The following is a 25,203-nucleotide window of genomic DNA, read 5'->3' as shown; positions in this document are numbered from 1 at the left end:
TGCTACACCAATGACAAGTCATCATTAGAAGAGGCCACTTCAATGGATCCGTGAGTATCAACCGCTAGCACCAAGGGCTGGTAGGACCACCCATGTAGCAAGTAGAGCCCGAGCTCAATTTTCTTCTTCTATTGCTAGTCTTTATTATTCCATCGTAGTATAGACCTGCCAAACTACTATAGCGGCTTATGGTAGTGCCTTTAGGCTAAACACATTATTAGATTTAGAGTTAGGATTAGAGCAATCCTATGGAGAAGATTAAGTGCACGAATCTCGAGGCAAGCTAAATTTTTGTGAACTAGTTTGATCACCTCACGTCACTCAGTTGTGGACTCATGAGCATGACTTGGGGCCCGAGTACAAGCTTGAGGATGAATGGTGGAATGACCAAGTGGGCCTATGTTAGATGATTGAGCTAGTTCTACATGCAATCCAAGCACGATGTGAGCTAGGCCTATGGGTGGATTGTTACTAGTCACTTCCAAGACAAAATGTTGAAAGCGTGGTAGATTGTTACCATCCGACTATGAGAGTTAAGTCAATTAGGTTGAGTCCAGTTGAGTCTAATTAATTATTTTTACTTATTACTTTTAAATTCAAATTAAAGTGGATAATCCAAGAATGTAAGCTAATAGGGCAAATTGGATCCAACCCGCTATAAATCTACTCCTATAAAATGTGTGGTCATGGATTAATTATCATGGGGAAATGAATATTGATTAAGTTAATTTCTTATTTTGCTTTTACCTTTAATTGTAGCGATTAGAATGCTTTCATTTTCCTAGGGTAGATCTTCACCTTGAAAAGCCTATCAAGCTACCAAACCCTAATCCACACCTCCCCTCACAAACCACCCAACCTTACGATCGTCCTCCACCACCTTTGGCCATCTACCACCCTTCGACTACCATTGCAACATCGTATAAACTGTTTCAGCCGGATCCTGACCTTTCCTCACCCATTTTGGCCATAACTTCTTGCTTCGATATCCAAATCCAATCAAACTAGAGCCAAAAGAGCCCTAACACATGAGGTTACCTATTTGGCAAGTTTCAAACAAAGATTATGATATATCCAACCTAGGCAAGGATCATAACTTTTATTCAGTGTATAGTATTAGAGTTAGCATTAACAAATTGAAATTTTAAGTTTCTTGTGGGTTATAGAGATAGATGGTCATGTTTATTAATAGGTGATCTTATTCAATAGATATATGTATTTTATCTTTTGTAGATGTGTATCTAAGTGTAATTTATGATGATTTGTTGTGGTTCGTGTGGGCCATGCAAGATCCTATAGTGATTTAATATTGCTATTGTGTATTTAGATTTTTATGTATTAAAAGTTTATTTGGATTATGTATGATTTACTTCTAGAATGAATTATCTTGAGTATATGTTTATTTATGTGTTAACGTTTGTCCAGGTTATCACGTGCCTCGTGCATGTTGTGTGGATATTTGGGTCACACATGGATGATGGGCCGCTGTTGTAGAAATTAATTAGAGGCTTCCTATGTCGAGGTAATCGAGAGGAGTTCGAGCAAATGAGAGACTTCAATCAATAATCCTTAGTGCGGTAAGAGCAATTATAAGTGAAACTTATTTCTATGATTTTTGTGAGTAGATTGATCTGGTTTTGATGGTCCATAGTGTATTTCTTTCTTTGTGACAGAATTTTTATGCTAAAAAATTGTCATAATTTTTGTTGTGTTTTACTTTTGCTATTTGTTTCAACTTTACATTCCCTACTTTTACTCGGCTTTCACTTTCCAACTTGAGTTTGATTTTCTTAGTTTTCCTAGGAGTTAAATTTCTATCTCCTCTTCTATTTTGGTGTTCTTTCAATTTTTAATTATTTTTATTAAACCTAGTGGAATACAGTTTTCCTCTACCAAATCAGTTTTGGTTTATGATTTATGGTTTATGATTTCGATTTGAATTTATACTTTCTATATCTTTAAACCTAATAGATCTATGAATCCTTTTTTTTCAAAAATATTATAGGATTTAGTTAACCTTCCATCGATAGGGCTGTCAGAATAATCAAGTCGACTTGAACTCTCAACAAGGCTCCTTCAAGCTCGGCTCGAAAATGAGCCAAGTTTGGTCATGGGTCGGCTCAATCAAGTAGGCTCGATAAGGCTCAAATAATTATATATATATATATATATATATATATGAGAAATGCTTTCTATACTATATATACTATACTTCTGTTATATTCTATTTTATTTAAGTGGATTATTATGTACTCTAGTCTTGTAGAGTTTAGTTCTGAATTATGATCCTTTAAGATCTTTCTAAATATATGAATATATCTAGTTTATATTTTTCAATTAGACCTTCAAGCTTAATCTAATTTACGCTTGATTAGGCTCTAAATTCTTGAATTGATTAAGACTTGAAATTGCTTATTGATCGGCTTGTTTTAAGCTCGATCTCGACTTGAGATTGAAATTGGCTCAATTGAAACAATTTCAATTTAAGCTTGATGACAAATATAGGCACAAATTTCTTTTCAATTCAAGCTTGATCAGAGCTAAGGTTGATCAATTAAGCTCGGATTGATTATACCCCCCATCAATCGATTAGTGAAACAAGTGGATTTTAAAATCACAAGAAGGCTCAATTAGTATAAGGCATGCCTTGTAATGAAAGTAAGCACAATCATTGTTACCATATTGATCAATAGAGGCATTGTTAGCGTGGAAGAGAAATTTGAAAAAGGGAGGGTCAGTTTGGCAGATGGAGTTGGCATCCTTAGGGCATTCATTGAAGCTGCAACACCATGACTTAGTTGGAGAAGAAAACACTCTCATTTACTAGCTCTGTCGAATTTAACTCAACTTAGGCTCATCTCCACTGTAGGCGAGCTGAGTTTGAATAATATTTTAAGTTTGAAAATAAATTTCAAGCTGAGCGTGAGCAAAGCTAGCTCGCTTAGCTCTTTTACACTTCTACTTTTCGACATGCGTTAGATATCTATCTGAATTTTCTATTAATAAGAAAACTCGAATATCAGATACAAGTCTTTGATTGGATTAGTAAAGCTTAGTGAATCCAACAACCTATTTAGTTGGCTTTGTTTACTTTAAAAATAAAGTCAATTCTAAAATAGGTATTCCTTTTTGTTATTTTCAAAATGAGATTTTTATTCTAGAAATAACTATTCTTATGTTCACTTATATTCTGAAATAAGTGTGTAATAATTATCTTTAATGTGATAGTGAACGAAAATATTAAAAAAAATGTGTTTTAATTTTTATGAAATTATTATGATTGTCTTTTAATTTGATATAAAATAGATTGATGAGATAGATATTAAGGGCAAGTTAATAATTAGGTACTAGTGTGCTATAAAATATAATTTTAATAAATAGTATTTGTATTCTAGAATGAGGTTGTATTTTAGAATAAGGAGTTTTATTTATGAATATGAAAAAAATAATATTCATCAAGCCTCGTTTATTTTGAGTTCAAGGGATGTACCTTAACTTGGTCAATGACCCCTAAATTGGTTTAGTAACCAAACACCTTTTTAACTTTTTTTTTCTAATCAAGTTCAATCCCTAATAAATAAATAAGTAATAATATATAAATTCTAATTTTACCTTTGACATAACTCAAAACCATCAATTTAGATGCTGTCAATCTTGTCTCTCTCCTCCCCTCTCTATCTCTCTTTTCAAAAAAAAAAGAATAAATATTTTTTTATTAGAAAAGAGTTTCTCTTTCACCATGGTTCACAAAAAATAATACTGACACCCCAATTTGAAATCTTTTCTTTATCTATTTATAATTTCCCTGTAAAATAAATATATTTCTCTCCAATTTTTTTTTTAAATTTACTAAGTCCACTCTAAATTATAGAAGGGTTATAGTCTTATAAGCTTTTAAGTAAGCAATAACTCATTTTTTAAACTAAAAATTGGAATATGAACAACTTCTTTAAAAAAAAAATTAAAATATAATATTTAAAAATTATTACAAAACTATTAAAAAACTAATATATAGCCTTACACGAGGGGTTATAATAAATAAAGGAAATAAAAATAGTAATATTATATATTATTTAAAATAAAATATTAATCTTATATTATTTAAAAAATAAAAAAATAATAATACGTAAACAAGGCTTATATGGAATAAGCCCGCAAACAAGGCTTACATGCATTATAAGCCCACCCGCAAAGGAAGCTGACAAATCCAGAAATTAATAATTTAAGGCTTTATTATTGTTAGTAATAATATTTTTAAATTTATCAAAGTCAAAGGCCATATTTGTCCATTAATTTTATGTTATTAATATTTTTTGTAAAATTAATATTATTTATATCACATAAAAAATAAAAATTATACTTTAGCGTAGTAATCAAACACCATATTACTTTTTGAACTAGTTCTAAATATTTGAATTAAAAACAAAAAATAAGGCTAGGTAATCTAGTTCGAGAACTAGCATCAAACCAAACAAGGTTCTTTTCGCACTGCCTTCTTTCTTTCTTTCTTTCCTTCACACTACCTTCTCTCACCATTCGAAGCCCTAAATCTAAACCCGGGAGCAATTTCCTTCGTCTCTGTGATGGCAGACGGCATTCGCGGCGACGAAGGGTGGTAACGGCGGCGGTTGGTGACGGTGGGAAAGGTAACTCTCTCTCTCTCCCACTCCCTCTCCCTCTCCCTCTCTCTCTCCCTCTCTCTCTCTCTCTCTCTCTCTCTCTCTCTCTCTCTCTCTTTCTCTCTCTGGTAGGCAGGGGCAGCACCACGCCGACATCCCTCCGCGATGGGTAGGTAGCCCCTTCGGTAGAGGCTGCAAACCTAGTGGAGGGAGGGAAGGGGAGTGGGTGGAGGGGGAGAGAAGGGGAATGGTACTGAGGGAGGGTGAGGTACTAATTACTAAGACCACTTATGAAATTGGTAGCTTTAAGACCAATATATATAGGAAAGTGATATCTGCTTCTTGTTCGATGTAATGATTTTCGAACCAAAATTCTCTTTAGATCAAATGGTATTTGGATTCAAGTCCGCAAAAGCTGTAGGATCAGTCATGATAGCCAAGTTCTTCTCTGCATATCAAAATATGCCTTTTCTGATATAGTTAGCGTTTAAGATAGGGTACGGTTAAGAATGCTACTGACGTTTTCTGTGTTAAGATCAGTCCATAATAGAAATTTGCATATTTCATAGTAGTTAAGTATGTTCTTGGGGTAAGTTTAGACATTTTAAGGGAGGAATGCAAAAATTGGAGCTGATGTTGACCGTTATCAAAGATGTAATTTCATAAATCAAGATATGCCATCTCTAATAAGTAGTAAAAAATGTTATGGACTTGATCTAATGTGCAATTGGTCGATTATCCGATGTTTAACAGTAATCTGCTAGAGGAGAAACAAGTGCAAATTCTAAAAGTTGTAACTATGTGGAAGAAATGTCCTGCAAAATTTTGGTTGCTAAGAGAAATATCCATGACCGCACTCTGACTTGTAATTTTTTTTCTTTTCAATTGTATGTTGATCTGTTTGTTTGTATAAGTCTTGAGAATATGTAGATTTGCTTCTACTCTGTCTATTCATTCTTTCTTGTCTTCTTCTTGTTCCATTTCTTGTTTAAGTTACAAGTCTCTCTATTCAATCTGTTATTAAAGTTCTTATACTTTTATTTCTTGGTCAAGCTTTCTTCTTTGTCGCTATTTCTAGAGTCTGATTATGTGTAATAATAACTAAATATAAGAAAATTCTATCTGAGAAAATATTACCTGGCTTAATGATAGGTTTAAATAATTGTTGGGAGGAGGTGGGCCAGTTAGGGAGTCATGCAGTGTCTAGGGATTAGACGGGCACCTAGATTTAAGGTCATATAATGCAAATCCTCTTATTTCATATGTACCTCCAATTTATACATAGTAACTATGTGACATCCATAACTAAAAAGTTCAGTGATTCTTCTAGCATGGTGGTGACTTTTGCTATTGGCACAACAAGAGCAGCAGAGATGCTGAACAATTCAAAGTGTCTTTCTCATTTACTAGCTGAAATTTTGTCTCTGTCATATTGCTGGGAATAACAGGTTAGGTAAAAATACCCACTTGATAAGAATTAGAAGCCCTCTATAAATTATAATTTAGAAGGCTGCTGGAACCAAATATCTAAGTAGGGACTGTATACTAATGCTCTATAATTTACTATTAGTAACTTCAAATGCCGCATAATCACCTGACTTCTAGCAGTTGAGTGATTGCCTAGATGGCTGCACCAGTTTAATTTGCCTAACATGCGTACCTAACATTTGGGCATGGCACATCAGTGGTCCTTTTGCCTAAGGTGGCTACCTTGATTTTTTTTTTAATATATTGGCCCGAGGGATCTTACGGTTTCTAGAAAGCCCTTATTGTCCCCACTTTTTGTAGACCTCACCTTTGGACTTGATACACTTTGGGTCTCCCTAATGGGAGTCAAGTCCGTCGGACCCACCAATTGAAGATCTTGAAGCTTATGAATATACAGCTGAAACCCATAATATATTTCGGTGAGGAAATTCTAACTACCAGAATCATAAATATTAAATAGTGGGAGTTGGGTGATCAAGATTATAGAAAGACCTGCTTGATGCAAGAGAAAATAATCTTCTCATTTTCATTTTCCCACTTTTCTTCTTCTAAATGTCCATAAAGATCACCAGTCTTGAGTTTCTTTCCTCACTTTGTTAAATGAGTACAAGAGTCTCATTTTCATTTGCTTGCTTTTCTTCTTCTAAGTGCCCATAGAGATCACCAGTCTTGAGTTTCTTTCCTCACTTTGTTAAATGAGTACAAGAGACAAGGGTAACAGGGATAATTGGAAGGTTGAATTTTTTGAACCTTTTGCTCTTGTCTTTGTTTATGAAAATCAGATATCAATTTTGAATGAAAGAGTGGCATCAGTCTTGAGAAAAATAGATGTAAGAACAAGTCCACTTCTTGGATAGAGAAGTTGAGAACCTAGTGACTGGCCTCCTTTATCTACATATGATAGGAAGAAAAGGCTGCTCTCATCTGCTACTGAAAAGAAAGAGTGGGGACAAGATCTCTTGGGGATTTAATGCTTCTTATTTGGTGTCAGTTGATTGGATATTTCTGTTCAGCTATTTCAGAGATTTGCATGTTCTCTTATCATAGCCTAGTGTTTCTAGTTTGAAATTTGAAGGTCAAAAGTTAGTCTTATGAGTCCATATTGCAAAGTTAAGATGGTCTCAATATTTTTATTACTCGGCAGCACCAGACCCACACTAAGTTCTTGTAGGGAGGGGTGGTTGGAGTAAGAGAATGAAAAAGATCATCAATTCTGGACTGTGATCAGGTCTGAACCAAGCCCCGCCTGGACCACAATCCCATTTAGCATAAGTTAAATGGGTTTAGTCCTGATCATATTTGGTTAGCAATTAAACCTAACCGATCAAAACCTAATTCATTCTAAATGTGCACAGCCAATCCAGTTTTGGGACTGACCATAATCCATAGCTATAATTGAACCAAAATTTATTTGAATTATGCTAAATGGGTTTTTGTCTGAGTCAATTTGGGAACTTTGGGTTACTCATGAAGACATTTGGGAATCAATCATCTTCTTCCTCATTGCCTCATTGATGATGTAGTCTCCTTATCCCTTCCCTTTTGTCCTTCCCTCCTCTTTCCTCTCTCATTCCTTCTTCCTTTGCCTCCACTAAGGCAGTAACTTCACTGGACCTCCCCACCCCTCCCTCTTCTTGTTCTCTCTATTTCAATCTTATATCTCGCAAGGTGGAGCCGTGGTATGAGTTGAATTCTCATGCAGACAGGTTGTCAGCATTAGATGTGCCACCCAACATGCACTCTGCCAGGTTGGCATTAAATTCCATGCTAAATGTTAGTCTAACATTTGAAAGGTATGCAAGAACATCTAACTTGAAAACCTAATTTGTATGGCTCTACTATATGGATAAAAGTAAGAGGAGATGGGAGGTTTGGCGATTGCTAGTGCATGTTTCAAATATTTTAGAGAGCAAATATTGTACAGTTGAACCACTTAATTTTCTGTTTTATCTTTTATCTAAAATGCATCACTTGATTTGTAGCAATTCAACTAGTCAACCATAGTTCCCAGTTTCAGTCGATCTCAATCTTGGCTGAATGGACGAAACACCAGCCTCTCTTTCTCCTCTCTCTCTTTTCTTTCTTTCTCTCATTTTCTCTACATTTTCTCTTCTTTCTCACTTCTTCCGGTGACTGAGTAAATCTCTAGCGACCTCGACCTCTAGCAACATTCGCCGACGAAGGTCCGGACCTTGGATGATTTTTTTTTATTATTTTTTTAGTTTTTAATTCCTCTCATTCCCTCTCTCTTTTTCTTTTTACACAGAGTAGATCCGATGATCTCTACTATTGTTGAGAGCTTGAGAGAGGGGAGGGGAGGGGGGGAGGAAGTAGAGAAAAAATGGGAACCTTGTCTATGTGAATAATTTTTGAATAAATTTTAAATTTTGAGATGGGAGAAGGGAGAGAGAGAGAGCTTGATATTCATCAAAATTTTAAATTTTAAGTAAGTTAATATATTTTTTAAGTTTTTAGGATTCATATATGAGTACCTTTTATTTTCTTACTTTCCTCTTATATTTTCTAAATTTTTGAAAAATTTCCTGCATTTTTAAATAATATTTAGAATTTTACGTAGTTAAAAAATAGTCTAATCCGATACTAGCGGTCGATACATATCATTTTTTTGTATGGATGATATCTATCCTGATCCTGGTACTGAAAACCTTACTCAAAATTGTAGGAAATTTCTACAGCTCTTATATCTTTTAAAACCACAAATGTGATCACATTAAGTAAGTATATAGGCATTTAAAGCGCAACCAGAGTATTATACCCCCAAATCCCATTAATCAGAAAAACCTCAACATGGTAGTAGTTATAACTACATTTTGTTACTCCTAATATTTTGAGCTTCTTTTTCTCCTTATTTTTGTGCTATTTCTATAACTTGTGCTTTAATATTTCTAAGTTTTATATGTTAAGAATAGAGTCTGAAACTGAGACTTCTAAAACTAGACTGAAACAGCTTGAACCAGTTGAGAATTTGAAATTTTATCTTCATCCAAGAACCAACGGAACTTGAGTTTTCAATCATGGTAACATTATTCTTCAATGCTAAATTCACTGTTTGAATGTTTCACTTAAGTTTTATATGTAGAACTAGCTACGAAGTGCATGTAGATTTTCTTTTACTTATATGTGTTCATGATAGTAATATGTCACAGCCTCCTTTTAGTTCTTGAAAAATGCAGAGCATTCCCTTATAATTAATCTAAGGCTTCATATGCCGATTAAAAGAATTATTTTGCATACAGGTTAGGACATCAAATTCTGTTCTGTTTGGCTGAAAATCTTGAAATACTAGTGGACATTGTAACTCTCTTTGACCAAAAATTTTGAGATGTTAGTTTGCCTATATCTATAAGGGCTTCTACTGGTTTTTCTAAGACCCAAACCCAACCCAACCTTGGTTCTTTCTTCCCCCTCTTTTGTGCTAGCTAATCCTAGCTGCCACACGTCACACTATCTGCTCTTTCTCCCTCATCCTCTCCACTGCCTTCCCTCCCATCTCGTTTTTATATGGTTTCATTTTACCATGATATAACACCTTTTTATTTACAACAGTTTGCTATTATTATTACTCTCCAGTCTCAACACTCAATTTAGAAGGAAAAGAAAACCAAATATCATCCAATTGAAACTAGCAAACATGATTTAAATTAAAGGAAGCAGCAGGTTGAATCAGGATGGTAACTGCTGCAAGTAGAATAAGAAGCATGTCAAAAATTACAATTGGCCTTACACCCTGGATTATCTACATAGCTGAAGACCTATGTGGCAAATACCCAAGCCTTGAAGGTTTTGACCAATTGTCAAAAAATATTACCAAATTTAATTTCTACTTCTGCTTTTTCTTAATTCAGTCAATTCAAATCATGCAAATGGTTGATTGGCATGGGAACCTAATGTGGACAAAGATAAATGGCCATATGAATACCCGAGTTAGCTAACTTGTTACTGCTTTGCCTCCTATTGCCAAGTCACCTACTAATTTTCTTTGCAACAGTTGGCATGAGAAGTCCTGTGAGGGACTCACAACGTAGGGAGGCATATAAGACCTTGCTCTCATATTCATTCCTTTTAAGGATTGAGAACCTAGGAAACTAGCTGACTGCCATCATTTTGCAGTTTTACATTAGTTCCTGCATACTATGATAGCCAATTCATGTTGCAGTTTTACATTGGCCGTCTGAAAAACGATACGTATCGGACGTCCATATCGGCCTATATTTTAAAATACAGAATTTTTTTAATTTTTTAGAAAAATAGTAATAAGATATAATTAGAAATTATTCATATATAAAGTCTAAAAACTAAAAAATAAATGTTATTTTCTCAATTTCTATTTCTCCCCCTTTCTACCACTCACACTCTTTCTCTCCCACAGAAATTAAAAAAATTCTTACCTTCTCTTCACTAACTTTTTTTTATTATCAAACTCTCTCTCTCACTCTCTTATTAAACTCTCTCCTACTAACTCTCTCTTATCAAACTTTCTTCCTAATTAACTATCTCTCCTACTAACTCTCTCCCTTAAAAACTCTCCCTCTCCCTCACTGACTACCACCTATTTCCCTCTTTAACATAGTTTTTTAATTTTTGTTTTCTCTCCATGTCTCTCTCTCCTATTCCCCTCTCTCTCTCTTTCCCTCTCTCTTGCTCCATCTCTCTCTCTCTTTCTTTCTCTTTCCCTCTCTCTCTTCCTTCCTCTCTTTCCCTCTCTTTCTATCTTTCTTTTCCCTTTCTTTCTCTCTTACCCATGCTCGTCTCGTGAGGGATCGACCGGTACGGCCGATCCCAACCCGAAACGAATCGGCTGATACCCAACTGAAACCAATCAATAGATTGGTTTCGGCTAGGATCGGGATCGGCTACGGCCGATCCCGATCTGTTTCGGCCAATCCCACTCGAGATCGGCCGAAACTAGGAACCATGGTATTTGGGTGCAATGAGTTGCCAGATGAAAGTTCTAAAGTGCGTTAGTTTAACTCTAAATTCTTACAGAGAATTTATGCTAGCATGTGGTCAATTGTAGCTTGCAAAATGTGAATCATTCTCTTCTATTTTGCATGTTGCAAGTATTGACTATTGATGAAGGTTTGGAAATATTGGATTGGAATCGAGATTAGTCTTTCGAAAAAAACGATACGTATCGGCTAGATCAGCCGTATCGACCGTATTGATCACCTAGATCAGATCGAATTTTTTTTTAACTACGTAAATTTTAAATTTATTTAAAAAATGCAGAAATTTTTTTAAATATTAAGAAAAAATGATAAAAATAAAAAAAATAAAGAAAGAAAAACTATGGTGCAGTGAAAACTGAAAAGAATAAAAGATTAGAGAGAGCGAGTAGAAGAAAACTAAACAAAAGAAAAAATAACAATAGTACAGTGAAGAAAAAGAAAAGTGAAAAAAATGAGATAGAGAGAAAAAAATGAAAAACTAAGAGATAAATAAAGAAATAAAATTAATAAATTACATACCGGTGTTTGCCGAAGTTAGATCTATGTCGTCGGAGTTCGTTCAAGCTAGATCTCTCCTTAAGAAAAACAATGGCTTTATGGTAAAGAAAGAAAGAGTGAGTGAGAGAGTTTGGATCGGGATCAGCCGATCCGGCAAACCATGGTATATTCCTTTCTGTCATTTACAATCTAGAGTTTCTAGTGTACAGTATGGTTCTAAATTTTCGATTTGGAATAATATTTTGTCCTCTGCAGGATTATTTGCTGTCTTAAGTGGAATTCTGCTGAGCTCAAAATCATGGATCCTTGTGGAGATAATCATGTAATAGATTAGTGATAAAACTGCTGAATTCCATTTTTGTTCTTTATGCATCTCAAATTATCATGTTTACTGAAATTTATAATGGTGCAGGAAGGAGTCAGTGTTGTAGGATTTGAAGTACCAAGATCACCTGATTTAAGTTATAATAACCCAATCCCAGGGAATGAAGATGAAGCACGGGAACCACCACTAGTCCCTCCTCATTTGCAGCATACTCTTCTGAGCTTCCCACCGAGCCAAGATGATTCAAGCAGTCTCCCGCTGCCTCAGAATGTGATTCTGAATCACCTCTACATAGAGAAAGAGAGCTCCAGATCTGTGGTAGCTCTTGGAATCACCCATCGTTTCCGATCAAAATATGTGACTGTTGTGCTATATAAGCCGGTCCAAAGAAGGTAAACATGTTGATTGATCAGTTACCTGTCTTATTATGGCTTCAGTTCCATTTTTCACCAACTGCTCACATTGGGCTGTGCTCAACCAACAGATGGAAACCTGTTGGAATTGTGCATCCTTTTAAATGTACCATTTGTCTTTTATTTTACCTTTCTGGGTTTCACATGATGATGCAGATCAATTTTTGGGGGCTTCAGAGTAAGCATGGCTGTTTACTCAGTCGAGCCTTTATATTCATGGCAGTATATTGCAACTAATTATGACTTCTACTATTTATGCTATGTAGTTCTTTTACATTTTGAGTACGTAACTTGAGAGCCAACTAACCAGAGAACCTATGTAGTAGTGCTTGAAGCTTTTGGTGAATGCGAGCATTTTTTCTCAAGTGCAACCATTCAATCATTGTGGTGAAGTAGTGATTTGATAGGGCTTGCAAGTTCACTTGACAGGATTTATCTATTGCAAGGTTTCTTTTCTCAGTAATATGAGATGGTATGGAAAGGTGTCAAGGATTTGCCGATCCCATTTTCCCTTTGTTTGGCTCTTGATTGATAGGTTTTTTGAGTCAGTCTCAAAGGAAGGCCACAAAGCCAGTGTGCCTTTTCTAGTAAAAAAAGGTGGGCTACTTTTAGGGGGGTTCAGAAAGATTGGTCATTTGATTGATGTATCCAAAACTGCATTGGTCAGATTTTCTCATCCGTTGCGATCATTTAACTGGAAAGTGATTCTAAAAATCTCTCTGTGATAAGTAGAGTGAGAAATTTAAGGCCTGAGATACTGCCATACCATCCTTTTTGTGGAAGTGTGTACTCTGTAGACAGCATTGCTCATAGGAGGTTCTATTGGCTGGTGCAAAATCTCAGGTTTTGAGGAAATCTTCGCAAAACTTCTATCAATTGATCACAACTGTTAAGCACTTGATGTGAGAAATCCAGAAGTTTTACTGGCCTTGAGAAAGACTGAGGGAAATTGCTGGAGCTAGCTGCTAGGAAAGATGAAAAGAGGGGTGTACAGTAGAATCATTTCGCCAGTGTTGCAAATAGTTTTTTTTTTCTTTGGTCAACTGCGAACTGTAAAATGCATTCATAAGTATATATGCCAATGGAAGGTTTGAGATGCAAGAAGTTCTCTAATGGCATGGAAATTAACGATTATGAATTCTAGGAGAATAAGCAGTGGCAGTTTATGGGTTTCTTTGCAAACACATTTGTTTTCAAATGTTTATTACTGACCTGTGAAGAGAATTTGAAGTTCATTGGTATTCAACCTTTTAAACCTGACTAGACTTAGCTGGACCAGTGTGCTTATTTAATTAGATTTTAGTCTATATGGATTGACATCGACCCATGTATATTGATTTTGGATGGAGTTGAGCTTTACTACATGATTTGCAGACTTGTAGAAGTAGAAAGACTCTTTTTTACATGAGAAATTTAAGTGGTCGGCATTTTTCTTCTGGAGCATGTATTGATGACACATCTTTGGAGTTCCATGATATTGAAGCTCAATATTATTTGGATTAGGGGAAATTATGTTTCTCTCTATGGTTATGTCTAAACTCTATTCCATTAAGCCTTGTTTGCTTTGAGTGTAGGGACCCCAGGGATCCCTTAAACACGTTAAGTAATTAAATATTTTTTTATCATTTGATTAGATTTCATATCTAATTTATTTTAAAAAAACAAGACTAAAAAAATGAGACAAACTAATCTGAGTTCAAAGCTTATCTTCAAACCAGGCTTTATAGTTTTATTTGTGTCATTTTACCCTTATAGTTATATTTAAATTGAGATAGTTATTTTTTTTCATCGTATTTGACTAATATATAGGTCAATTTGAAAGACACTCATTAAAGATAAAGTTGTAGATAATTGAATAAGCTTTTCAATGTATTTAGAATAGTATTGGTTGAATTTAAGATGACAAAGATAATATATATATATATATATATATTATCTTTGTTTAATATATTTGTTGTATTTTTGTTATCTGAAATTCGATAAGTATTATTTTTTGTACGTGTTATCTAATTTAAGACGACTATCTTCAAGTTCAATTCATAGAATTGCTAAATGTTATAAAAAAATTAACAGTTTTAGTTTGAATAAAATCATAATGGCAATGAAATTAATTTAGGTTTAAAATGTAATTGTCTCATTGGATTATATGCTTTTCTACTACTATTCTCCTAGGCTATATATATGAACGCATGAATTTGGTCTGCAATTGTTGGATATTTGGCTAAGAGTTCTTGCTTGAAGAGAGTTCTTCTCATGCACACTTGGTAACAGGTGCTTCTCTAGCAATCTTGAGTAATGCTGTGTATACTGACTGTATTGGCCAGAGATTTCTGCACTAGGATGCCTTTCTATCTAATATGACTCCTGTTCTTTGAGAGTTAGATAAGAATAATCCATCAGGCAATAGTTGGTATTCGAGCCAACCTGTTAGTAAACATGTACTGCAATTTTAATCAGTAGTTTTTGGAACATGTGGGTAAAAAATTCCTAGACCTAATGCATGAATACTTAGTTTGAGACAGGCTGTGGTAGCTTATAAAGAGACTACAGTTGTGGTTCTTAAAGTGCTGGATTAGATTCTGAAGATGGAAAGAGTTTTAAGGCATAAGATTTCATATTGGTTGTGCTTGGAGTTAGCCCTAGATTATATCTTTGGGGCAGTAGTTTGTGACAATGGCTTGTGCAAAGTTTGAGTCAGAAGGGGAAATTAGTGGTGAGGTTCATTTTTTTCTTCTTCTTTTCTTTTGCCGTCTAACGTTGACATCATTAAATACCTTCTCAACAAAAAGAAAACAAAGAAAAAAAGTAATAGCTCAAATTCTCCTGCACACCCTCCCTCCATTCAAGTGAGATGAATATCTAAAGCCAACTTGCTTGGTGTCGGTCAACTGTCCAAGAAAAGCATCCGTGCACAGATTTAACCATTGGAAGAAACAAAAAAGAAAAAGATTTTTGCTAGTTTAATTGAGGGTATACAAAAACAGAGCAGATTATGTGTTGTTTCGTGAATATGGTAGCTGAGACCAATGAAATTATTAGTTTATTGTAACAAGGTTATAAATCATTATAAAATAGTTGGGCAGTTGTGTTTGACCTCACAGAAAGAAATTGGTAGTAAATGAAGAGCACGAGCATCCTCACCTGCCTGGGCTGGAGACAAGACACAAAGGCCAGAAAAGCAAAGGAAATCTCATCCATAACAACGACGAGCTGTACAATGTACTGCTGATCTGTCCTCACGAGTCTAACCCCCCCTCCTCCTCTTACAACGTTCATAACTCTTATTATATAACAACCCTATTTCTCAAACTAGCTACTGCAAGCCGTTTCTTCTTCTTCTTCCTTTAAATAAATAAAATGTCTACTCTTGTTCTCACTCTCATGTTCTTAGTCATAATACTAACTCCGATGGATCTCGCCATCAGGAGCTCCACAAAATCCGTCGTAATAGCAACGAGGCTGAGACCGAGGCCACCACCAAGTTATGTAGCTCTAAGATCACAATCACATCACAACTATCGATACTTTCGTGATAGGGAGATTAAAGGGTGCATGCCGAGAGGTTTTCAAGCTCCGCCGTCGGCCCCGAGTCGGTATGTCAACTACCATACGCTCGGTTCAATCAAGTGTTCTCTCAAGAGGCATCACCATAAGCCATGAAATATCTCAAGATGTTGTTGAAAGGTCTCTTCTTATATTGTATATGCATTTTGGTTTTCTTGCCCTATATATATATATATATATATATATATATATATATATATATATACATGTAGATTTCATTTCTCATTGTTCGTCTAAGTCTTTTAAGAGGTGGCTGATGCAAGTCATCCATCGCTGCTGCAAGAGTGTATACTTCATAAGATATATTGATGTTCAATAAAAAGAACAGCATATACTATCTGTGTGCGTGCCTGCTTCTTTCTAGAGAGCTAGAGAGAGAGAGAGAGAGAGAGAGAGAGAGAGAGAGAGAGAGAGAGAGAGAGAGAGAGAGAGGATAAATCTTCTAAATATTAATCCCAATATCTAGAGAAGAATTGAATTTATAACATTCATCAGGATTCAATTACTGGGCTAAAGATGTATGTCAAGTATGTATAATGGGGACTAATACAAACATGTTTCCATTTTAAGAGTTAAATTGTCATTTCTTTCCAAAGAACAAGTGCCACGTACGAACATGTCTTATTTTTCTAGATCAAGTCTAGGCCCAGCAGGACTCGAGCCAGGTTTGATTTGGGCTCGGGATGGACCCAATCTCAAATCTGCATTAAACTTCTTGATTTAATCGAATGTTATAGATAACATCTGTCATCAAATCTATTAGGGTTAATTATAATATAGACAGCTAGACACTCTGAACTATTCGCCATTTTCACACGGACTCTCTTATTTATTTTTTGTTAACACTTTTGATCCTTTAACTATCTAATATCTCCCACTTTTTTAATAGATTAATAAAAAAATATCAAATTACTATTTCTACTCCTAACTCTTTTTTTTAATAAAGGTAAAAATTCCCTATAAAGCTTAAAATTGATCATGATATTTTTATTAAAAAAAAAAAACTAATTGACAACTAACAGAACAAGCATTTCAGAGGTTTTCTATATAGTTTGGTGAGAGAGGGGGTCAACCTGAAAATGGGATAATTTAGAGGGTGATAGGTGTAGTTATTCCAACCTACTATCCACATTATATTAAGAAAGATTAAAGCTTTCCTTCTGGATGTGGTGCAAATATTCTTTCTAATTCCCTTCTCGTATATATAATCTACTTCAGTAACAGAAGCTTGCTTCCATGCAGGCCCAAAGGAACTTGTTGGGCTAATTTTAACATCCCAAAAGCTAGCCTTATAGCACTAACACTAAACCTTGTTGATGTTTTCCTACAAAAAGGAAAGGAAAGGAAAGGAAAGGAAAATTTTATTAGTTTCCATCTTTAATATGACAAAACTCTTCATTTTATAATCCAAACCTTATCTCAAACGCAACTTCATATATTTTTTCCGTATAAATTGTCATGAATTCAACCCATTCTGCTGAAAGAAAGAGAGAAACATTTAGTTGGATTAATCACTATGCTGCTGGTAGAAGTAAATTTAGTTCCTAGAAAATTAAGAAAATTGAATACGAACTATAAGCGCGTGTTTTGGGCTCTCTTCTTCTTCTTCCCCCATGAACAAAGTCTTCCTCTCAAAGCTCTATTACTTACAGTAGCCTTGCTGCTTATTAATGACTTCCTTGCGTATATGCATATTTTTCCAATAGCAGTTTGCACTAACTGAGGGCTCTGAGTTTCAGAAATGATCTGAAATGATCTGAGTTAATCTAGAAGTGCAGAAATGATCTGAGTTTCAGTGATGTACACACAAGATAGTCCCTCTAAGGTTTGGAACTTGTCCTTAGGAGTACTTTGAGCAACTTTATAACACTGCATTTAAACCAATATCTGCCAATATTATGATCAGATGGGAACCTCTCCTACTTGCGTGCATTAAAGTGAACACTTAGAGCATCTCGATGGGAGGGCTTATATTTGGAGCTCCGAGAGCCTGTTATAATTTAATTAATATAATATATATTTATATATTATATTTTAAATTACTTAATAAGTTGTCTTAATATTATTATTTTTATATATATAGTTAAAAAACTCTCATCGATATCTTTATAATAAGACTAATATTTAATAGTTTCAAAAATAATTTTAAATTACTATTTTTTTAATTAAATGCATCGAAATTATATTACACAAAATAAAACTTAACTAATTTAATATTAGACTCATTTTAAAGATTTCGATGAGACTTTTCCAATGGTACTATTTTTATCAAAAATTAATTAGCAAAATTAATTATATATTCAGTTTAACTAATTAAATTATTTAATAACGTATACATACAGAATTTAAATTTTTGGATTAAACTTTGCAGGACAAAATTGATATTTTAAAAAGTTAAATAGTATTGGAGCTGGGCTCCAAATTTTTAGATAGGGCTCCAAATTTGGAGCTCCACTGTAGTTGGCTCCAAATTTGGAGCCCAGTTGGAGTTCTATCAGGCTCCAAATTTGGTGTCTTGGAGCTCGATTGGAGATGCTCTCATATATACTTCGCAGGTCGGCTTGAATTTGGGGTTATTGGGTTTGTGGCTCGGTTGCCTAATGTGTTTCTCTTATTGCAACAACCGATGTAAGTGTTTTATTATTGCAAATCAGATCTAAACAAATTCGAATATAAGAAAATTATAAAAATTTAAGTGATGATAGCCTCGTGAATTAGGATTCTAATGGCTCTAGTTTCACCTAAATTAGAGGTTGGAATGAAAAAGTATAAATAAAGTAGTAGAGGAAAATTAGAATAGGACAGATTGATAAATATTCGACGTTGCGGCGGTCGTCGAAGGGTGGCAGATGGCCAAGAGTGGTGGTGGTTAGCCGTATAATAGTGTGGCTACTAAAAGAAATGGTGGCTAGAGTTTAGAAGCTTTGGAGATTCTAAGACTATAATCTACTCCTAAAAAAATAAAGACGATCTAATAGCTATGATAAAATAGTAAATGTGATAATAAAAAAATAGTTAAACTAAATTAATTCTTAATACTTTGATACTTGGATTCCTCTATAAAGAAGCCCAGCCCATCTATAAATAGAGGTCGGGTATAATAAGTCCTATTCGCATTAACCTTAAAGACTTATAGAACTCGAATTAAGATTTGTTTTAAAGGCTTACATGGCTTATACCATAAGAGCTTATATAAGAAATAAGTATGAATTAGTTATAGATTCGATCCATCAAACTCAATGTCCTCTTGATACGATCTGATCTGATCCGGTTTGCATCATTCGTCTCTATTTTAAATTGAAACCTTAAGCTATTAGAGAAGCTGGGCTAGAATCAAGTTGAAATTGATCCCCTCCTCCTTTCCAACAACCTCAACCGGGTTCATGATTTGTTCCACCAAACATTTAATTGATGACATTTTATGTACTTATGCAACATTTCTCCAAATATAAATCTCCCATGTATTCCATGAAGTAAATTATGTTGCTGATGGGATTCTAAATGCTCTTTCCCAGCATCATTTTGATAGCTTTTGACCGATGATCTTAGCATGATAACTATAGTTCTTAGATCAATATAATTTTCTTTCTTTTATCAACAAAAAAGTGTCAGAATTTGTGCAGTATATGCAATGTTTTTATGCATAAGAAATCATCTTCAATTTCTTAAGAGAACAAATGTTAGACATGTCACCCCTTTGGGGCAACGAACTCCCTTTTGTGATCATATCATCGACAAGGTTGAAAATTTTCTAAGTGACTCCAAAGGGTTAAGAAATTCATCACATTAGATAAAAGAGCCCACACAAGACATAGGAAATTTCAAGGTCAAAGTTGACAGGCAAATCCCAGTAGTAAATGCTTTTCCAAGACAATAACTACCATTTACACTCTTTCTCACATATTACATGTTATTACTCTACTTAATTAAAAGAACTCCAATAACCCCAAGTGAGACAAAATTCTTGACTATCTTACTCCCTCTCCCTTTTTTTCTAGTAACCCTCTATGAAATTATTCTACAGACAAAGTTCAAGTTGAATTTCCTCACCCCCAACACATACGTGCGCGCACACACACACACACACATGTGCACCCACCCTCACTTGTCAGAGACCTCAGCAATTTATGTAGACTTAAAAGCCCCTCTAGGGCCCCACCTAGAATTTTGTAGCCTCACAACCCACCACTTGATAGGTTGATCGGACCTAAACCCAATCTAGTCACTCTTGGGCCCACCTGAATATTTGTACTAATGTCCCATTAGAATATAGATGGTCTATATTATTACCACACAGGGTATCATGGTGTGGTGGACTTGCACCCCATTTCCTTACAACTAAGGACATTAGTGCTGGTGAGCAAAAGAAGGCCCTCTCAGGTCTCTCTCTCTCTCTCTGAGTCTGAGCAATGTGATCTCAAATCCATAAAAGACTAAAGAGTGAGCATGCACCAGCAACAGTTATAAAGTATAGCACTCCCCCCTCTCTTCCTCTCACTAGTGTACTTCCACCACTCCTTATCCTTGATCTCTATCTCCTGGAGTGAGGAGCCAAGCTTGCTTATAGATAAGAGTAGTTGGAGAATAGAGGGAATGGCGAAGAAAGAGGAGAGGTTGCCGTGCTGCTCCTTTAGCCGGCGGTGCCGGCGGCTGGTCAGGGAGCAGAGGGCGAGGTTCTACATACTGCGGCGGTGCATTGTGATGCTGGTGTGCTGGAGTGATGGAAGAGATCAATGATTTGTCTCTATGATATGGAGTACATAGATAGATAGATAGATAGATAGATAGATACATAGTAATTGATGGGAAGTACTACACTGCATGATCCATTGAAAGACGCTTCGCTTTGGTTAATTATTGCAAAATGTGGTTCATTATGAGATATATTATATATCCCATATATATAGATATCATATGATATTCTTAATGCATGGATAATGCTACTCTAGCTAGTATTATTGGATATACTTGCTGTTTGTTTGTGATGGTTTATAGTGTGATTATAATCTTATGGTGGCTTCGCAGAATCTTGTACTTGTTTTTCTTTTTCTTTTTCCCCAGTAGACCTTAATTTGAGTGTACGGTTTTTCAAATCTCTTCTTAAAAGTGCTCTCTTCTGGTGATGGAAGATCGAACTAAGAGTTTTAGGGTACAGGTTGCTCAGTATTAGTGATTTGCTGCTCTAATGAATTATTTTTTCGTGATTTCCAAATGAACATTGTTTCAGAAATTAGGAAAAGATTCAAAAGAGGTCTCTTTAATTTCTTGAATTCTTTTCTCAGTTTAAGAAGATTCTTTCACTAAAAATATCTTTAAATGGTGAATGACGTCTCCATTTGAGCTAACTGATTTATCCTGAGATTATGATTTCTGGCATCAAGCTATACAGCTTATAATCCATCAATCATGTTTCCTTTAGGTGGATATAGAAGAATCATGCATGCTGTCTGTGAACTCTTGGCTTGATTCAATGAACAAGCACTTAAAAGATGGTTGATTTGACCCTAAATCTTTTTCCCCCATTGAGTAGTGGTTGGAGAAACAGTAGATGTATCATTCCTTAAGAAGAAATAGACCTAAGTTCTTTACAAACACTAGGCTTTTATTACAATAGAGTCACCATTTTTAATCAATTGGAATGTGGTCTTGTAGTTGATTGTTTTCTATTCCCATGATATTAATGCTTAATTATCCTTCTAATCTCAATTCTCTTTTTCTACATATACAGTACCACCACCTCTTTTCTGAACACATTGCCTGCTTGCTTGACCATCTACTATTAATTAAGCATGCCCAAATTGTAAAAGCATGTTTTTAAATTTCAACTGTTGATCATATGAAAGATCCAACTTTTGGGTCAAGATTGTATTAGAACATCATCCTAATCTCTTCAGTTCCATGAGGTCATGGTTCCAATTTACTTTCTTTACTTGATATTCCATATGCATTTGATTCTTGTCCCTGTAAGAGGATATATTCTAAAGCCACACGATTCTTTTCTATCCCTAAAAGACGAAGCTTTTTTGTCAACAATTTCTAACACATTGCTGTGTGGTTTAACCAAACCATTTGTTCTCTAGATTATGCAACAAGTTGTTCTTCATGGGTCTTAGGTTTGAACCATGACTTGCTAAGAATCCAGCTCTGATACATTATTATATTCCAATCTATATATCCATAAACTAATAGGTTTGTATTTTTAATTCATAGATGCGAAATGAGAATACAGTAGCCCTAGGAATCCACCATCGAGGAGAAAAACTTAAAGCAAGAGTTTGGCAAGTACCAATCTAATAAGCAAAGAGTGCAGAAAAGAGCACACAAGCTCTCTCACTGGAACCTGCCACAGAACTCTTAAAAGGAAAGGGACATCTCTCTCTCTCTCTCCTGTCTTAATTCTTTGTTCTCTCTCAGTCATACACGCTCTCGTTGCGTACTTGGTCGGCCACTAAGGACAAGCAACACTCATATATATATAGCCATTCATTATTACGTAGCCGTTGTACTTATACTTGGATCAGTTCATCTTCTATACAACACAATTCAAACTCCAAAAGTACTATTCCTCTCTCTCTCTCTCTCACACACACACACACAGTCAACCAGCAATTTGCTTTCAATTAAAGCATGATATACATTATCAAGAGGTTACCTAATAATTTAAACTTTTAATTTAACCGGTTATCTAACTTTGTTATCTGGTTATATAATTTATCCGTGATGTACAAAGGCTGCATATGAACTACAACATGTTACAGATAGTATATACATTATTGAATTTTTAACTAACTTGATGGCATGTAAAGATAAAACATCATTGACCTTCAAATGCGTCCTAACCTAGTGGATTATTGCGAAAACAACTTCAAATCCATATAAATCTTCTCATATAACCCCCTAAGTAAGTGATGTGCCCTTCTCTTTAATTAAGTTTGTGTTGTTATATTCAACTTAATTTAGTTGCATTAGGTTAAATTGCAGAACTTCCGACAAAAGCTAAAAAGAAAATTGGTAATATTTAGAGAAAAAGAGAAGATCTCTTTTAGCTAGCTAGCTAGAACATCTAATGCATCTTAGATCTTATTATTCCAATGTACTGCCACAGTAGTCAATAAATCAAGAACCCTGACATTAGCTCTTTTATAATCCCATAAGATTGATGTAAAGCTCATGCCAGCCTCTCAACACCCTAATAATTGGCAAAGTCTCATCAAACCTCCCATCTGCTTTGTCACCAGATTCCAGGCTACAAGTCTTTCTTCTTTTGTCACAACTTGGTTTGTTGGAAGCTCAGTAAAAGTGTTCCCCTTGACATCTATAGCTTGATATTGATCATGAACCACTAACTTGTACAAGTATTAAGACATGAATATTGATGATACATGGCTTCCTACCTACTTTGCAATTACTAATTAACAGCATTCATACTTGTTGTTATAGAGTACTAAAGGATCCAAATCAAAACTATATAATTAGTTCCATGACAAGGACTGCTTAATTACTAGGAGAATATCATTAATTAGTTCCACCATCCTTTCTCCATCTAACTTGATTCACACAAAGACTCTCTATAACACTTAGGAACTCTACAAGTAAAACTTGCTAAGAATTTGATGAGGGCATACCATATAAGGATGATGGATGTTGACATAGTCTTGACCCAAGTTGGTGGCACAAATATGTATCTGTTTTTCTATTTAACATTCTATCTTTTCACCTATTTGTAGTTTATACTTTTTAATATTATAAACTGAGCAGCCATTTACTAAAAATGTGTATAAAGTATTCTGGGTTAGGTTAACAAAGAAAAAAAAAATAAGAGCAACTTGGATCTGATAAAAATTTATAGGCATAAGCTTACTAAAGATAATTTCTGATGTAAAATTGGATTATAATTAATTAATGAAAAGCTTAATCTTAGAGCAGTGAGAAGATTGATCGAGGTTGTGTGGTTTAAATCGAAGAGCCAGGTTAGAGCAGTCATATCATGCATGACTTCCGTGACCCAACCATGCATGTGCCCATGACCTTTTAGGGGCATAGAGACTTAGAGAGGCATGGATGTATGATGGATGGATATGTATGACGATGATGCATGAATCACTCCATTTTGTGTCTCCCTAGTTTTATTTATTTTTTCATTAATTAATTTAATTAATGTTGGTGACCGTGGAAGCGGGGCCCGCGATTGCGACCCGACGCCACGATTACTCGCGTCCAAACGCCCGTGCGCGCTCCCATACATCGTTGCTGCCGAAGCTACGTGTCTCCATGTTGCAACGTATCGATACGCGATTTTTCTTTTTCATTTTCCACCCCATATTAATTATTTATTACTCGGGTTTGAAGGAATCAACTTCTGTCTTCTATTTTTTTATTAAAAAAGAAGTATATTAAATGCCACACCTTACCTTTTGAAGAATTTACTGTTCACATTTTATCTCTTTGGAGCCTATTTTTTCAAAATTAAGTTTCACTCCCATCAAGTTTCAAAATAAAACTTGATGGGAGTGAAACTTAATTTTGTACAAGGGACATTGGAACTGATGTGTGAATTCTACTTGATTGGATCGCTACATTGGGGAACATTGGATTCTCTAGATCGAACCTGTGTATCTTGATTTAGTCACTTACAATTTTTGGATGACATGGGATGACTTGCTTGTTTTAGGCTTGAGAGTTTGAACGAGCTCATGACACTGCGTATCAAGAGCACTCTTTGACGATGTTTTCGAATGCCCGACATAGATTTCTAGTCTAGCTTAAGTTATTCTTAAGTGTCTGTTTAGTTTAGGATATAATTATTTTTGAGCTAGTTTTGAGTTAACCTCTATATATATGTGGAGAGCAACATAATCTAAGGTATCAAAGAATTATTGAATTTGCCTCAATCTCTTACTCTCTATCTTCTTGTCGGTCTCTCCCCATGTTCTCTCAAACTAGTCAATGCTAAGGGTGTAAATAAGCCGAGCCTGAGCGAGCCGGCTCTAGCTCAGGATTGGCTCAAAATTAATTCAAGCCCTCCACAATATGTTTAGGCTTGGCTTAGTTCAACTCGAGCCTGAGCTAAGCCTGAGCTAAGCCCAAACCAAGCCCGAGCTTGACTTGTTGATAGAGGAGGCGGAGGCAGTGGTGGTGAGGACGGTGGCTTGACTTGTCGATGGTGGAGGAGTAGGAGGTGGAGGAGGCCGATAGAGAGGAAAAGGTGGGTGCAACTTGTCGTTGGAGGATGAGGATGTCGGATGAGGAGATGAAGGAGGAGGAGGTGGAGGAGGAAGAAGATGAGAAGGCCAACATCGACAACGATGGAGGAGGAAGTTGACGTT

General features: G+C 35.2%; 1 protein-coding gene across 1 annotated transcript; it reads left to right on the top strand.

Moving 5' to 3' along the window:
• Nucleotides 1–4,505: 4,505 nt before the first annotated feature.
• Nucleotides 4,506–12,598, top strand: LOC140783380 (SNF1-related protein kinase regulatory subunit beta-3). Its single transcript, XM_073130255.1, has 3 exons — nt 4,506–4,646; nt 11,831–11,897; nt 11,988–12,598. Exons 2-3 carry the CDS (start codon nt 11,874–11,876, stop codon nt 12,294–12,296), a joined length of 333 nt encoding a protein of 110 aa, XP_072986356.1. The 5' UTR covers nt 4,506–4,646; nt 11,831–11,873; the 3' UTR covers nt 12,297–12,598.
• The last annotated feature ends 12,605 nt before the right edge of the window (nt 12,599–25,203 follow it).

This window comes from Typha latifolia, chromosome 3, assembly GCF_019914945.1.
Source record: "Typha latifolia isolate L0001 chromosome 3, TyphaL0001v2, whole genome shotgun sequence".
NCBI lineage: Eukaryota > Viridiplantae > Streptophyta > Magnoliopsida > Poales > Typhaceae > Typha > Typha latifolia.
The sequence above is the reverse complement of the archived record's forward strand: the minus strand, read 5'-3'. Positions and strand labels throughout refer to the sequence as shown.

Bases quoted from the DNA above. Each gene is read 5' to 3' on its own strand.
- LOC140783380 (XM_073130255.1), top strand. From the start codon at position 11,874: ATGGATCCTTGTGGAGATAATCAT. The intron at 11,898-11,987 runs GTAATAGATTAG...ATAATGGTGCAG, and splicing joins ATCCTTGTGGAGATAATCAT to GAAGGAGTCAGTGTTGTAGG.